Genomic DNA, 16,523 nt, shown 5'->3' with positions numbered 1-16,523 from the left:
GTGAACCCCATAGTGGTAGTGGTGTTACGTAGTAGATGGCATTTACGATGGAAGCCAGGGCACGGGGACAAGTTAATGATCATCGCCGACGATAAGTCAAGGAAGAAAAATTGCAAGAGGAGAAGGGACAACGTGAGTTGGGTGAACAAGAGAGGGTGACACCGGCTCGCTATAATCGGTGTCTCGTCATCGGTGGTCGATGGTGATGAAGAGGAGAAGAAGGGAGTGGGGGCAATGTGGTGGATCGGGAAAATGGGAGAAGGAATGAGGATTGCGAGAAGGCTTCGGCGATTAAAACCTAAGTTTTAGGTTTTAATACTATATATACTTAGGTTATTAATTTATAACCTTAAGTTAATTAATTCAATCAACTCCCATTTAATTAATAATCCAAACAGGCTTTTACCAAGCCTAATAGCTATATCCCCTTAAACAGGTCATACGAACTCCATTTAAATTCAAAAAAAATTCTAAAAATTTCAAAAAAAAATCTAATAAGGTTATTACTCAACTAACACTTATTATTAAATTTGTCATATTTTATATTCTCCCCCACTAATAAAACTTTGGTCCCTAAATTTTCTGCTCAACTCAGGGATCCTCATCAAGGGGTAACAACTAATCAACATACCTTTATACCACTCCATCCAAGTATCGTGAACAAATCCCTATCCGTGAGGGATTAAAGATTTTATAATAAAACTATAAAATGATCCACTTCCAAGTAGATGATAATAACCCTGTGGGTAATGAGCTCACCATGCTTCCACTACTCCCACCCCACTATCTAGCCAACTGTGGGTAAATAAACTACCTCCAAAATGTATAATGTGCACTATATCACCTAACATCTATATAGTATGCTTAGACTATCCATTTGTCTAAGGGTGGAAAGCTGCACTAAAGCGGAGCTTCATACACATGGTATGCTATAAAATCAGCTAGAACCGTAATAGGAATCGTGAATTTCTATCTGATACAATACTTAGAGATATACTATGAGGTCTGGTAATCTCTCTACAGTATAACCCACTAAGCGATTCAAAGGGTCCACCTTATAGATCGGTATAAAGTGAACAAATCTAATTAATCAATCAACGATTACCCAAATCGTATCATATCCTCTTTATATCTGGGTAATCTCACAACAAAGTCCATCATATCATGCTCCTCTACTGAGAAAATCCTACTAGTCTATGATGTTCATCCTCCACTTGTTAACATACTAGACATCAAGCTATTAAATCCATGATGTCTTCATTCATGCTGCAAGCCTCCAATAAGAACTCTCTAAGTCTCCAAACATTCGGATACCACCCATATGTATCTCAACTCTGGATCAGTGTGCTTCCTGGAGTAACTCTTCTCAGACAGAATGAGATTCAAGAACACACATAAACTCCCATGGAAATAATGAACCCTGTAAAACTAATGTCTCCACATTTTCAACGTGAAAATGACAGCTACTAACTTCAAAATCATGAGTCAGATAATTCTTCTCATGATTTTTCAGCCTTCGAGAAAAATATGAAACTACCCGATCGTGTTGCTACAGAACTGCACCAAACTCCAGAGTTGCTATGAAAAGTACAAATCCATTTACACAAGAAGGTAAAACTAAAACAAGTGTAGTTATGAGCTTTTACTTAAGCTCCTTAAACTGATCTCATAAGGCTTTGTCTAGGTAACCTTCATTCCTTTCCTGGTTAATCGAGCAACGACAAAGCATTGCTGGAAAAACCCCTTAACAAGTCCTCGGTAATATCTAGCTAATCCAGAGAACTATGAACTCCCTATATTGTCATTGGTTGTTCCCAACTCGTAACAACCCCTATTTTCTGCGGGTCCACTAGTATACCTCTACTAAAGACAATGTTGTTAGTTAGAGCCCTAGAGCCAATCATTTGATGATTGTTGTATGGACTCGTTGTATCATATTCTTATATATATATAAAGACATTTGTTTTTGGTTATTATACTTACTTGTATTGGTGCCAAATAACTAAGAATAATAGCGTCCTTGAGTACACTACAAGAAAAAAGCCTAACAACAACGGTTTTTCACCGTTGTCGTAGCCCCTTTAGAACTGTTGTTAAATGCCGTGTTGTTAAAAGGGGTGCCCAAAGACAACAGTTTTTAACCGTTGTCTTTGAAGGCAAAGACAACATTTTTACAACGGTGAATCTTTTCCTTCAAAGACAACAGTTTTTCACCTTGTCTTTGAGCGTCTACCTTTAATAACAGGGTCTTCAACAACAGTTTTAAACTATCTACGATAACGGTGAAAAACCGTTGTCTTTTTTAGATAAAAAATTAAAAAAATTAATATACAATTTTCTAATATTATAAATCATTCAAAATACTAAATTTCAAAATAAAATTTAATATATAATTTTCTAACATTCAAAAATAATATCTATAACATTCTGAAGAAATTTCATAAGCAACCAACAAAATGATAACACTATTAAAACAAAGGTAGAACAATATAACACGAGATTTTCAACTTAGATGTCAGTGAAGAGGAGGGATTGCAGCTCCTAGTGCTCCTTAATTTGTTAAAGTCTCTCCATTTTTTTAGCTTGTCGGCATTCTTCCCAATACTCTTGAGGACACCTATTCAAATAAAGATATATATTACAAATTAGAAACTAAACTGTACGCGTGATTCTAATTGCACTGCATAAATGTTACATAACCATAAAAACCATTTGATATAGTCATCTAACAAAAGTGCAAAAAGCGTTATCTATGTAACATAAATGGTAACCTCTTGAAACAATATGGTGACTCTTAAATTTCTTATTAAGCAGAATTTTCATTCTATGTCACTGCATACAAAACTTCTATTATAAACCATGCAAACATTATTTTTCCCAGTGATCAAGTAGTATTATTTCTAATCTTTAATTTAAGTTTCACCATTTGAAGAAACAAGTCTATTTCTTCCTCTTGGAATCTCAAGATCTATTACATCATCAAGCTGATGCATAGGATACCAATTTAGATGTTAACATCTTATAAAGTATATTCCTCATTAAATTTGTGTCCTCACCTTAAGAAAATTTGGAATATACTATTTTAAAGTCATGAACACGTTAAGGTTTTCACCAACTATAGTAGGAATGGCTGCAGTAATTACCTGAAAAAACATAAATAATTAGTTTTAAAGGTAGATTAGAGAGATGTCATGCAACTTTTAGAAATCAATGCAACATAATATTAAAGAATAACATTATAGCAGGATAAAGATTGGACTTATCAAATCAATTCCATAATAGTAAAATTGTAAAACCAGGTATTGGTACAAATTGCATCACAAACTTCACATGGAAAAAGTATTGATATTTGCCTGTCATCAGATTTCAGAATTGCTTAGGTTCAGAACTCAACAATATCGAAGCAACAGGAAGAAGACATGTTGAAGTATCAACGAGGTTGTAAAAACTCACCACCCAATCCTTTCTAACAGGATCATACCCTTCGCTTCCACTATTTGGATAAACTAAGATGGGTTTTAGTGTTTCCTGACAAGGAATAAAGTGTTGATACAATCGACCTAGGATTAAATAGGTGATCTTTATTTTTGATGTGTGTGTCAAAGGGTTTAAGTTAGACTTTACATTGGTTCTAATATGTACTTAAGTTGTGCAGGACTTGGTAGACTGCACAAGCTTGGAAAGTTTCATGGCTCATGTTCTTAAAGATTGGTGAAGGATGGTGCATCCGATGGACTACGGACAAAAAGCAAACGGAGTGAAGGGAAGTGAATCTCTAGGCAATGTGAAGGATGGCACGAAGATTAGATGCAGGCTTGAGTGCATCTGAGGGACAAAGGCTGAGGAGAAAGACTTCAAGAGCAACTCCGGACACCAGTCGACTGATGTAGTCGACTGGGAGCGAACAGAGACATTCTGTTCGCTCGGTCCACAGTCACCAGTCGACTAATGAAACATGCAGTCGACTGCATGTTTCAGCAGTCGACTGGTATAATGCCGTTGGGATGATGACGCACAGGATCTCCATAGATTTGATTGAAACAGTAGCCGTTGTGTGATACCAGTCGACTGCATGTTTTAGCAGTCGACTGATGTCGCGAATTCCAGCATACTGTATATAAAGTTGAGAGCTTGGAAAGAAAAACTCAACTGATTAAAATTACTGTTTAAGCTTTCCAAGTGATCTTCTAGTCTTACTACTCTTATTCTCTCCTCCCTAAGCTCATCAAAACCTTGTAAAAGGAGGAGATCATCTTGTAAAGGTTTCTCCACCATCACTCTTGGATTGAAAAGGAGAAGATCTTAGTGGAGCTTGCTTGGGTGTGTGTGTGCCTTGGATTAGTCACCTCAAGGAGGTGGAGACCAAGTAAATCGAAGAGTTAGCCGTGTTCTCTTATTGTTTTTCATTTTCATTTCTTTTTGTGCTTCCGCTAACAAATTGTAGGTGAAAAATCAAGAAAGGCTATTCACCCCCCCTCTAGCCATACTCAAGGTTCTATCAATTGGTATCAGAGCGAGGTTCGCATCGGAAGACCTCACTGTCAACCGAAGCATCAAAATGACATTTCAAGAGGGATATAGCACCGCAAGGCCACCCTTCTTCGATGGGAACGACTTTGCATATTGGAAAGGTAGGATGGAGTATTATTTAATGAATGACATTGAAAATTGGTTTAGTCTTGTAGATGGATTCGAGATGCCAAAGGATGGGTCGGGAGCTCCTCTTTCAACCAAGGATTGGACAAAAGAGATGGCAAAGAAGGCTCAAGCAAATGCAAAGGCTACAACAACCTTACAATGTGGACTCTCAAAGGAGCAACTAAGCAAAGTAGGACCATTCAACTCCGCCAAAGAGCTTTGGGAAAAACTCATTGAGTTGAACAAGAGAGATTTCTTGTTGGGGCAACTTCAAACTTTCACTATGAAGACAAATGAGACCGTGAGTCAAATGCATGGTAGATTCAAGGAGATAGTGAATGGTCTTCATGTAATAGGTGAGAAAATTGACAATCGAGACTTAGTAAGGTATGTTTTACAATCCTTTCCTAGAACTACCTTATGGGCATCAATGGTTGATGCGTATAAGGTTTCTAGAGATCTTTCCTTAGTTAAGCTTGATGAATTATTTTGTGAATTTGAACTTCATGAACAAGCTAATATGGTTTCAAAAGAGAAAGGTATGACTCTTATTGTAGAAAAGAAGGAAAAGAAAAAGAAGAAAGAATCCTCATCATCCGAATCCGAACAAGAGTCATCGGATAGTGATGATGAAATGTCGGCGAGTGAAGTGACTCACTATGTCAAAAAGATGATGGGAAGATCAAGAAAATTCACAAGAAAGGATGTGAAGAAAATGTTTCAACCCTCAAAAGGTAAAAGTAGTCAAAGTTCAAGTTTTAACACTAATGTGACTTGTTATGGATGTAACAAGAAAGGACACATTAAGCCAAATTGCCCGGAACTAATGAAGAAAGAAGAAAAGGAGAAGAAGAAAAAGGAGAAAAAGAAGAAGGAAGCCATGGTGGCTCAAGCTACATGGGATACACCAAGCATTGACTCATCGGATGAAGATGAGCTATGCCATGTTACTCGACATATGGCATTTATGGCTTTTGAAGATGACAAAGAAGAGTCAAGTCAAGAAAAAGTGTCAAGTGAAGAGGATGCATCAAATGGAGAGTCATCAAGTGAGGAATCATCATCAAGTGCTGATGATGAGGTAAAAGAATCTCCCAAAGTAGAATTTCTCTATAAAACCATTGCTCATCTCAAAAATGCTTTTGTCAAATCACAATCTAAGGTAAAAACCTTGAAGGGAAAGCTTAGGACCATTAAAGTTGATGCATGCATGTCTAGTGAGTCAAATATGCTCAAGGAAGAAAATGAGAAATTGAAGAATGATGTGATTGAATTAAGAACATGTTTATAAAAATTCACAAATGGATCCAAGTATCTAGATATGATCATTATAGATCAAAGAGTCGTTTACAACAAAGTCGGAATAAGATATAGACCTAAGGAAAAGGAAGTTGCTTATATGTCTCTAATCAATGGTACTAGGAATGATGTGTTGGTGCAACATCCCTCAGGTCAAGGTTGACCTGGTTAACCAAGCTGAGTCTTGGTTTGGGTTTAGATGTTTGACAATAAGATATTGATTGAAGAAGAGTCAAGTAGGTCAAGGTTGACCGGATACTTGACTGGGAAGTCCTAACTGATATGTTAGGCAGAATGAAAGTCCTGGTGAGTGAAGCCAGGCAGAAGGAAAGTCCTAGTGAGTGAAGCTAGGTGAAAGTCCTGGTGAGTGAAGCCAGGCAGAAGGAAAGTCCTAGTGAGTGAAGCCAGGCAAGAGGAAATCCAGATGGGTCAAAGGGATTGACCAGACATCTGGTGGAAGTCCAAGTAGGTCAAGGGAGTGACCGGATACTTGGCACGAAGATAAAAGTCCAAGTGGGTCAAAGGGATTGACCGGACACTTGGTGGGGAGTCTTAGCAGGTCAAGGGAGTGACCAAATGCTAGGCATGATGTACCAACAGGTCAAGGTTGACCGGATGTTGGTTTGAGAGGCTTGGGACTTGGTTTTGGGCAAAAACCAAGAGCTGGATCGATCAGTGGATCGATTCAGGCCTTTCTCAGCGAACAGAGAGCCTCTGGATCGATCAGTGGATCGATCCAGAGGTCCCAATCGATCAGTGAATCGATTGGGACGCTGCTGCTTCGCGCGATAAGCGCTAGATCGATCCGTGGATCGATCCAGGCATTTTTCCAGAGCACAGAGGCACTCTGGATCGATCCAAAGCCTCCCCGATCGATTGGGAATAATCGAATCGATCGGGATCCGACCGTTGGCGTCGATAAAGGCCGCAGGCGCACGATTCCTTCGGCATCTTTTCACCGATTCATTTCAGATCTTCACCAGCTCCTTCACAACTCTTCTCAAGCTCGAGATCGCCAGTTCTTGAAGGATCTTGGAGGGTCTTCCAAGTCAAGAGGCGGATCAAAGCAAGAAGAAGAAACTAGGGTTAGGGTTTGTGCACTCATTGTAAGCTTGTAAGCTTGTATTTCTTTACTACCCTTTCTTCTTCTTGTATTGAGTCTTGTAGGGCTTCTCCGCCCTTGGTAGTTACCATAAAGGAGAGTTTCATTAGTGGAGGGTGTGTGTGTTGGTGTGGATCCTTGGACTAGTCACCTCTTGTGAGGTGGATACCAAGTAAACCAACCGTGTTAGCGTTGTGTGATTTGTTTCTGTATTTTCCGCTGCACATCTACGAAGGAACAAGCAACGCTGAACACCGAGCACGCGACGAGCTATTCACCCCCCCTCTAGCTACTTTTCGGTCCCAACAAGTGGTATCAGAGCGAGGCCGCTCTTCACCGGAATCATCGCCGGAAGGGTCAAGCATAACAAGAAAAGCTAGAGGGTGAAGAAGTTGGAGCAAATTCTTCAAGTTCAAGACTTTATCAAGCTCAACTTCAAGATGCAATTCCAAGATGGACTTGGATTTGACACAAGGGTGGCTCCACCATACACTTCTACGAGTTTCGATTCTTGGAAATCAAGAATCGAAAATTTTCTTATGATGGAGATAGAGCAATGGTTTGCTCTAATGGAAGGCTTCAAGGCTCCAAGAAATTCAAAGGGTAAAGTTCTCAAGAGGAGCAAGTGGAGCCAAGAGCAAGTCCAAAGGTGCGAGGCCAATGACAAAGTGACCAAGCTCTTGGTCAATTTATTGCCAAGCACCATCCTTTGCAAAATTGGAGAATTTGAAGATGCAAAGGAACTATGGAGCAAATTGGCCAAGCTTCATGAAGAGATCCCCTCCACTGTACAAGAGCAAGAAGAATCCAGAGAGGGTGACTCTTTGGAGCAAGACCAAGAGGAGGACTCCGAGGTTGAGAGATGCTCAACCTCCGAAGAAGAGGAAATCCAAGAAGTTTCATCCTCAAGGGAATGCAACGAATGGAACAAGGAGGGAGCATACACCTTGTTTCATATTCAAGATGATGAAGCCTCCACCTCTAGGATTGAGGGGGAGCAATCCTTGGTGACGCCGGATCAAGAAGAAGGAGAAGCTTCTACATCCGGGTCGAGAGAAGAAGAGGAGGAAGAAGCCTCTACCTCCACAAGTCAAGAAAAATCAAATGGAGGAGAATCAAGGTCCGATCTAGAGGAAGCTTCTACCTCCGGATCCAAAGGAAAAGATGTCATCCCTACAAGAAAAGGTATAAATATTTCAATTAATAATAAAAATCATATTATATGCTTTGAATGTAGGGAACATGGTCACTACAAGAGCAAGTGTCCCAACTTGGCCAAGAAGAAGGGCCAAGTGGCACAAAAGGGCAAGGAGAAGCCCAAGGAGACCATCCCCGGAACAAAAAGGAGCAAGGAGCACATTGTGTGCTTTTCTTGCAACCAAAAAGGGCATTACCGAAGTCAATGCCCCAAGGGGAAGAAGATGGTCAAGGCTCAAGGAGGCATTAGTCAAGGGGGAGCCTCCAAGGTAAAGAAGAAGGTAACATTTATTGAGCCTACCCCTTTACATTATGGTAAAAAGCATGATAGTTCTAACTTATATCATTTTAATGCTATTTACCATGAAAATAGAAAGCATGATAGCGTTAAAGAAAAACATATAGCTTTTCATGCTAAAACTACTACACCTAAGGCTAGGAATGTAGGTAAAAGTCTAGGCAAGAACTCTAAGGATTGTAGCTACAAGCCTAGAAACAAAAATGCTCATGAACTTAATGGAAAACCAAAAACTAAGGACTTAGTGATGGAAAATCAAGTCTTGAGGTCAAGACTTGATAAAATGGAAAAGACCCTAAAAAGGATGGAAAATATCCTATTAGGGAAAAATGAGCATAACCTAGGTTTAGGGGTACAAAAGTCATCCAATGGCCATAGAGGTTTGGGATACAAACCAAAGGCTAAGAAGGATGTGCCCTCTTACCATAGAGTTCCATATAGTTATGGAACAAACCCTAGGTCTGGTGGTCAAGCCAAAAATACTAGGGAAGTCATCCCTAAGGATATTTTTGCAATAAATGTGACTAAGGCTTCTAAGAAGTCTAAGAAAGTCACAAACAAGGTCACAAGGGAGGCTATCCCTAGAGTTGACCTAGAAAGTGTGACCAAGGCTTCCAAGAAGCCAAACAAGGTCACTAGGAAGGTATCTAGGGAAGTTATCCTTAGTGAATACCTAGAGCATCCAAGGAGCACCAATAGGTGTTGGGTTCCTAGGAGCATCTTCTCTACCCCATAGATGGGTTAGAGAGTGTCAACTCCGATTAGAAGGGTAGTTAACCCAACTTTGAGGAAATTGACACTCAAGGAGCATTTTCAAGGTTTTTGTTAACCTTTGAAAATGAAATGGAACTATTATTTACTCCTTGAAAGAGTAACATGTGTCTATTGGTGGAAAAATTGATTTTATCTTAAAATGGCACAAATTAGAAAAATATAAGAAATACCAAGTTGGGACTTTGGTATTTTCTTAGTGCTACTCTTGTGGAAAAATGAAATATGCCAACATTTGAGGATATGTTTAATTTTTAAGTGGCATAAACAAATCAAGAGAAATAAGAAATGTCAATTTAGGTTTTGGCATTTCTTTGAAGCATTTAGGGCAATCTAGGTTTAATGTTTTAAATTAAAACAAGTGGTATCGTTTTAAGTTAAAACAAGTGGTATATTTTGAGTTTAGCTAAGTGATTAAGGATATTTAGATAGGTAATCTAGGTATATTTTATTTATGCTAAACCTTGCCATGACATCATGTCTATTTTTGAATTCATTGTTTTATTATGAAAAATCCAAAAATACCATGTCATGACATTCATACATCATATAGTAATAGGATATTTTCTTTTGATGTATGCCATAACATAATCATGCATTAAGTTTAATTCCTTGTAATTAAGGACGAATGTCATTTAACAACAATTATTGACAAGTGACATCCTAGGTGGATGTCTAATATCTCTAGAATGCCTAGATAGATATGCATGATCCCTAGATTAGAGCAAAACCAAAATCTCACATCTCACAAGGACTATAAGGTGACTTGTACGTGTTTTAGTGTACATTAGATACAAGTGAGATGTTAGGAAGATGAACAAAACTCAAGATGTTGATTTAGTGCATTCTTTTGAGTTTTAGGTTCATCAAAACACATAGTTATGTGTTTTCCCATCATTGGGAAAGCTAATGTACAAGTCATGTGCATTATGCCCAAGGAACATGATGAGATATTGGTTTTGAAAATGTTTTTAAAATGTTTTTGGAAAACCTTGGTGAAGGCTATCTTTTGATAGTAATCACCATTGAATAGTTAGACACAAACTTGAAGAAAACACTAAAGTTTTTGCAAGTTTTCAAGTTTGTGTCAATCTTTGAAAATATGATGTATTTTCATAGAAAGCTATTTTTCCATGATTAAGTATGCCCTAAATAATGTCTACACGAAATTTCATGATTTTTGGATTTTTGTAGAATTTTCTAGGGGTTTCTGAAGTTGACTGAAATGGAATTTCAGCAACTATCAGAGCTCCGATCGATCCATGGATCGATTGGAGTGCCTGAATCGATCCGTGGATCGATTCAGAAGGTAATTCTCCCGCGAGCAGAAGCTCGCTGGATCGATCAGCCGATCGATCCAGGTAGTCTGAATCGATCAGTGGATCGATTCAAAAAGGTTCACTCGATTGGAACCCAACTCCAATCGATCCAAGGTGCTGATTTTAGCTAGGAAGGCCTGATTTCAACATTTTGAACCTGTTTTAGTCTACGTAACCATTCCAGACCCCTCAATACACATTTGTGTACATAAAAAGGGTGTTTTCGTGTTGAAAACAAGGATGGATTGGTTAAGGAAGGCTAAGTTGAAGTTTAGGTTGAGGTTTGTTTCAAATTTTGAATATTTGAACCTCAAAACTTCTAAATTTTGGTTTCCTAAAGGTTTAGGGATTTCAAGTCATTGTTGGTGCAATGACAGAAGTTACCACCATGTCTTTAGGGGGAGGGACTCTTTAAAGACATGAAAATTATTTTTCATGAACCTTGGAAGGTGGTTAACCTTCCGTTAAGAACATGCTCAAGGTTGAGCGTTTGAACCTTAATGGGGAGTGGATATCCTCATTGTTCAAGTGGTTTTCAGTGGATAATGCTCAAGGATGGGCATTTGCCTACATTGGGGGAGAATGTAGGGTTAAGGATAATGAAGGGTAATGGGATCTTCATTATCGTGTTGATCACAATGAGTGAAGTTGTGATCACGATGAGCAACTCTTAAGGGGGAGAGTTTTTCAACAATGGATTTGTTGATGTGTGCCCAATATTGAGGCATGGATTGATGTGTGCTCAAGGCTGGGTTGATGTGTGCCAATAGGGGGAGAATGAAATGACTTGTGAAAGGGAGTAAGTTAGGCTTTCATTACCTAAGAGGGAGTTTGCCCTCTTAGGGGGAGAATGAAGAGCTTAACTTCTGCTTTCATTACCTAGTGGCATGAAGGATGAGGCTATGGGATTAGCCTAACTTACATGTGGGATTGTAAGTGTTATTGTGGTATTGTCAAACATCAAAAAGGGGGAGATTGTTGGTGCAACATCCCTCAGGTCAAGGTTGACCTGGTTAGCCAAGCTGAGTCTTGGTTTGGGTTTAGATATTTGACAATAAGATATTGATTGAAGAAGAGTCAAGTAGGTCAAGGTTGACCGGATACTTGACTGGGAAGTCCTAACTGAGATGTTAGGCAGAATGAAAGTCCTGGTGAGTGAAGCCAGGCAGAAGGAAAGTCCTAGTGAGTGAAGCTAGGTAAAAGTCCTGGTGAGTGAAGCCAGGCAGAAGGAAAGTCCTAGTAAGTGAAGCCAGGCAAGAGGAAATCCAGATGGGTCAAAGGGATTGACCAGACATCTGGTGGAAGTCCAAGTAGGTCAAGGGAGTGACCGGATACTTGGCACGAAGATAAAAGTCCAAGTGGGTCAAAGGGATTGACCGGACACTTGGTGGGGAGTCTTAGCAGGTCAAGGGAGTGACCAAATGCTAGGCATGATGTACCAACAGGTCAAGGTTGACCGGATGTTGGTTTGAGAGGCTTGGGACTTGGTTTTGGGCAAAAACCAAGAGCTGGATCGATCAGTGGATCGATCCAGGATCTGGATCGATCAGTGGATCGATTTAGGCCTTTCTCAGCGAACAGAGAGCCTCTGGATCGATCAGTGGATCGATCCAGAGGTCCCAATCGATCAGTGAATCGATTGGGACGCTGTTGCTTCGCGCGATAAGCGTTGGATCGATCCGTGGATCGATCTAGGAATTTTTCCAGAGCACAGAGATGCTCTGGATCGATCCGTGGATCGATCCAAAGCCTCCCCGATCGATTGGGAATAATCGAATCGATCGGGATCCGACCGTTGGCATCGATAAAGGCCGCAGGCGCACGATTCCTTCGGCATCTTTTCACCGATTCATTTCAGATCTTCACCAGCTCCTTCACAGCTCTTCTCAAGCTCGATATCGCCAGTTCTTGAAGGTTCTTGGAGGCTCTTCCAAGTCAAGAGGCAGATCAAAGCAAGAAGAAGAAACTAGGGTTAGGGTTTGTGCACTCATTGTAAGCTTATAAGCTTGTATTTCTTTACTACCCTTTCTTCTTCTTGTATTGAGTCTTGTAGGGCTTCTCCGCCCTTGGTAGTTACCATAAAGGAGAGTTTCATTAGTGGAGGGTGTGTGTGTTGGTGTGGATCCTTGGACTAGTCACCTCTTGTGAGGTGGATACCAAGTAAACCAACCGTGTTAGCGTTGTGTGATTTGTTTCTGTATTTTCCGCTGCACATCTACGAAGGAACAAGCAACGCCGAACACCGAGCACGCGACGAGCTATTCACCCCCCCCCCCTCTAGCTACTTTTCGGTCCCAACATGATGCACTTAGGAACAAAGTTACGAAAAATCTTAAAGGAAAGGTAAAACAAGCTTGGGTGCCTAAGAAATATTTGAATGATATTTCCGAATCTAGTGCATGGGTACCAAAGAGTTGTGTGTTTTATGTCTCTTAGGTAGAGAAGAAGGATGCAAGTATGTGGATTGTGGATATCGGTTGCTCAAGACATATGACCGGTGATGTGTGCAAGTTCTCCACAATAAATTATATAAAGAAGGGAACAGTATCATTTGGGAATAGTGGAAAGCTCAAGATTATAGGTAAAGGTACAATTGAGGTATCATCTAAAATTACTATTCATAAAGTGCTATTGGTTAAAAGTATGGGGTTTAATTTACTTAGTGTTAGCCAATTATGTGATGTCGGATATAATGTTGAGTTTCATCCCCATAAATGTTTAGTTAAGCACAAAAATTTTGAGAATGTTGTGCTAAACGGATTTAGAAAAGCAAATCTTTATTATATTGATCTTTCATATGCTTCTAATCCTCCTATTAAGTGTTTAATATCAAAAGAAGAGGAAGGATGGTTATGGCATAGAAGACTTGGACACATTAACATGAGAAACATAGCCAAGGTAGCCAAGATGGAGCTAGTAAAGGGACTACCAAAGATCAAGTACATCAAGGACAAATTGTGTGATGCATGTCAAGAGGGTAAGCAATCAAGGTCATCACACAAAGGTAAAACTTTAACTAGCACTTCATTGCCATTAGAGTTATTGCATTTGGATCTTTTTGATTGTCATAGAACACCCTCTTTGGTAGGTAACAAATATTATTTGGTGATAGTAGATGATTACTCTAGATATACTTGGGTTTATTTCTTGAAACAAAAGGGGGAAACTTTAGAAACAATTATCGGGTTTACCAAGAGGGTAGAAAATGAAAAGAATCTCAAGATTGATAAAATTCGAAGTGATCATGGTGGAGAATTTGAAAACTTGAACTTTTCTAAATTTTGCTTGGAAAATGGCTATAAGCATGAATTTTCTTGTCCAAGAACACCTCAACAAAATGGTGTAGTGGAGAGGAAAAATAGGGCCTTACAAGAGGCGGCTAGGACCATGCTTAATGCATACTCTTTACTTAGTTACTTGTGGGCCGAAGCGGTTAATACCGCATGTTATATTCAAAATCGTGTCTTGGTTCATAAGTTTTTAGGTAAAACACCTTTTGAATTATGGAATGGCAAAATCCCTACAATTCACTATTTTAAAGTCTTTGGTTGTAAGGTCTATATTCTTAATACTAAAGATGACTTAGGAAAATTTGAGGCCAAGTCCAATGAGGGAATTTTAGTTGGATACTCATCTACTAGTCGAGGATATAGAGTATACAACAAAAGGACTCAAACAATTGAGGAATCATCCAATGTTGAGTTTGATGAATCCACTAGTACTTACCCTAGGAAATCCCCTATTGATAAGGATATAAGTGAACCAAATCAAGATGTTACTCAAGGATTACAAAATCTACAATTAGGGGGTATTGATCAAGGGGGAGGAAGAGATGGTTCGGATGATGAAAGAAACAATGTAAACAATGATCCTTCCAAAGATGATGATTCTATAACCTCAAGGATCTTAAGGCATCATCAAGATCATCCTATTAATCAAGTAGTTGGAGATGTTGCACAAGGGGTAAGGACTAGGTCATACTTTAGGGATCACACTAGTCAAATTGCTCTAATATCACAACTTGAACCAAAAATAATTGATGACGCTTTGCTTGATACGGATTGGATTCTAGCAATGCAAGAAGAGTTGAATCAATTTGAAAGAAGTGATGTATGGGAGTTGGTTCCAAGACCAAATGATAGTACAATTTTCACAACTAAATGGGTCTTTAGAAACAAGTTGGATGATCAAGGGAGAGTCACTAGGAATAAGGCTAGGTTGGTAGCTAGGGGTTTCAATCAAGTGGAAGGACTTGATTATGATGAAACATATGCTCCGGTAGCACGATTAGAGTCCATTCGGATACTATTAGGATATGCCGCCTATATGAGGTTCAAACTTCACCAAATGGATGTAAAATCGGCTTTTCTAAATGGGTTCATTAAGGAAGAAGTTTATGTAGAGCAACCACCCGGATTTGAGAATATGGATTATCCGAACCATGTTTATAAACTTAAAAAGGCATTATATGATTTAAAACAAGGTTCTATCATAAAGAATATGAAGTCACAAGACTGAAATACTAACTAAGATCAATAAGTTGTCAAATTTTGTATCAATGATGGATTCCTTCTAAATTGAGCATTAAGCTTCATTCCAAACAAAAAGAGAAAAAGAATGACTGTACAATAGGTATTACCTTCTTAATAGAGAGAATTAAATTGTGGATGAATCTAGGTGTAGTGCAGTTGATTCCAATAGCAACGACTTTGTTGCATGAATAAGCCAAAGAAACACATTCAGCCATAGAATCTCCACTAACAACATTGATCCCATCCTTCGAAGTGAAAAAAAACCAAGCTGGAATTTTTGTGTCACACTCCAGAAGAAGTTCAACATATGCCTGTAAAAGAAGTCAGAATTAGGATCCACTAAAAGGAACATCTTGAGCAAAATAAGAATCTGAAGTCTAGGGTTCCACTAAAATCAAGCTTCTTAATATTTGCAGTAGATTCTTGTAACAAACTCTGTTTTAAATTTCTGTTTTAGCTAAATCTTATCCAAAGCCTCAACTATTTGTGCCATTTTACTCTTTGGTATTGAGTACCCCAAGTACCTAAATGTGCAACGAAGGAAGAGCAGGAACCATTGCTTAGCTCTACAAATACATCAAAAGATACTTGAGCTTCAAGTTTATTTGGAATTGTTTCAAAAGCAATTATATCAGCTCCAGCTTCAGAAAGAACCTCAAGCCTTCTCCTGTGAAAATCTTTGAGGGTTTCCACAGTAATTTCTTGGCCATAATTTCCACTACAAACAGAACAATCACATGATCATCTAATGAAGACCTCCATATCATACTGTAGTCCCGAGCAGCATTAACAAGATGCACCTGTACTCAGAACCATCTGCTAGATATGCTCCATAGCTTCCTATTGATGCAGCAACCAACACAGGACGCTGCTTCAGGTTGATTGCGCCCTCACTGAATCCATAGCTTCCTATTGATGCAGCAACCAATAGCAGGAGGAGGGGGGCACGATTTTTACCGTAGCCTTCGAGGTTCTATAAAATTCACAACTTGATATAGCATATTTATAAATTATAGAAGCATAATGAAACGATCCTAAAAAACCCAAGATACTACAAAATACACTACATAGGTGAGTGTGGCACAGTTCCAAAAAGCAATGACCTTTCTCTTTGCCCTCCCGCTTAAAATGCTTGGGGGGGAGTAAGAGTTGTCAGCAAGAACACGCAAGTTATGATTTTGACAAAGTAGATGTCAGCTTAGCTCTAGATCAATATAAATGAAGAAACAGACAGTACAAAGAAGTAACAAAACCTTCCTCTTTTCAAAGAAAGAGCATAATGCAACCAGAACAATACCAAACAAGCATACCTGTGAAGAAAGTGGCTAATCTTTTGAGACGACTGCACAATATATAACGTGTTGACC

General features: G+C 39.1%; 1 protein-coding gene across 1 annotated transcript; it reads right to left on the bottom strand.

Annotated features, from left to right (window-relative positions):
* Positions 1 to 3,077: 3,077 nt before the first annotated feature.
* On the bottom strand, positions 3,078 to 15,888 carry LOC122026683 (homocysteine S-methyltransferase 2-like; the record flags this gene model as incomplete). Its single annotated transcript, XM_042585414.1, has 4 exons — positions 3,078 to 3,143; positions 3,454 to 3,528; positions 15,264 to 15,467; positions 15,745 to 15,888. Coding segments are annotated over 4 exons (489 nt in total), but the record flags the coding sequence as incomplete, so codon positions are not given.
* Positions 15,889 to 16,523: the final 635 nt, after the last annotated feature.

Source organism: Zingiber officinale, chromosome 10A (assembly GCF_018446385.1).
Source record: "Zingiber officinale cultivar Zhangliang chromosome 10A, Zo_v1.1, whole genome shotgun sequence".
NCBI lineage: Eukaryota > Viridiplantae > Streptophyta > Magnoliopsida > Zingiberales > Zingiberaceae > Zingiber > Zingiber officinale.
This window is presented reverse-complemented; position numbering and strand designations above follow the sequence as displayed.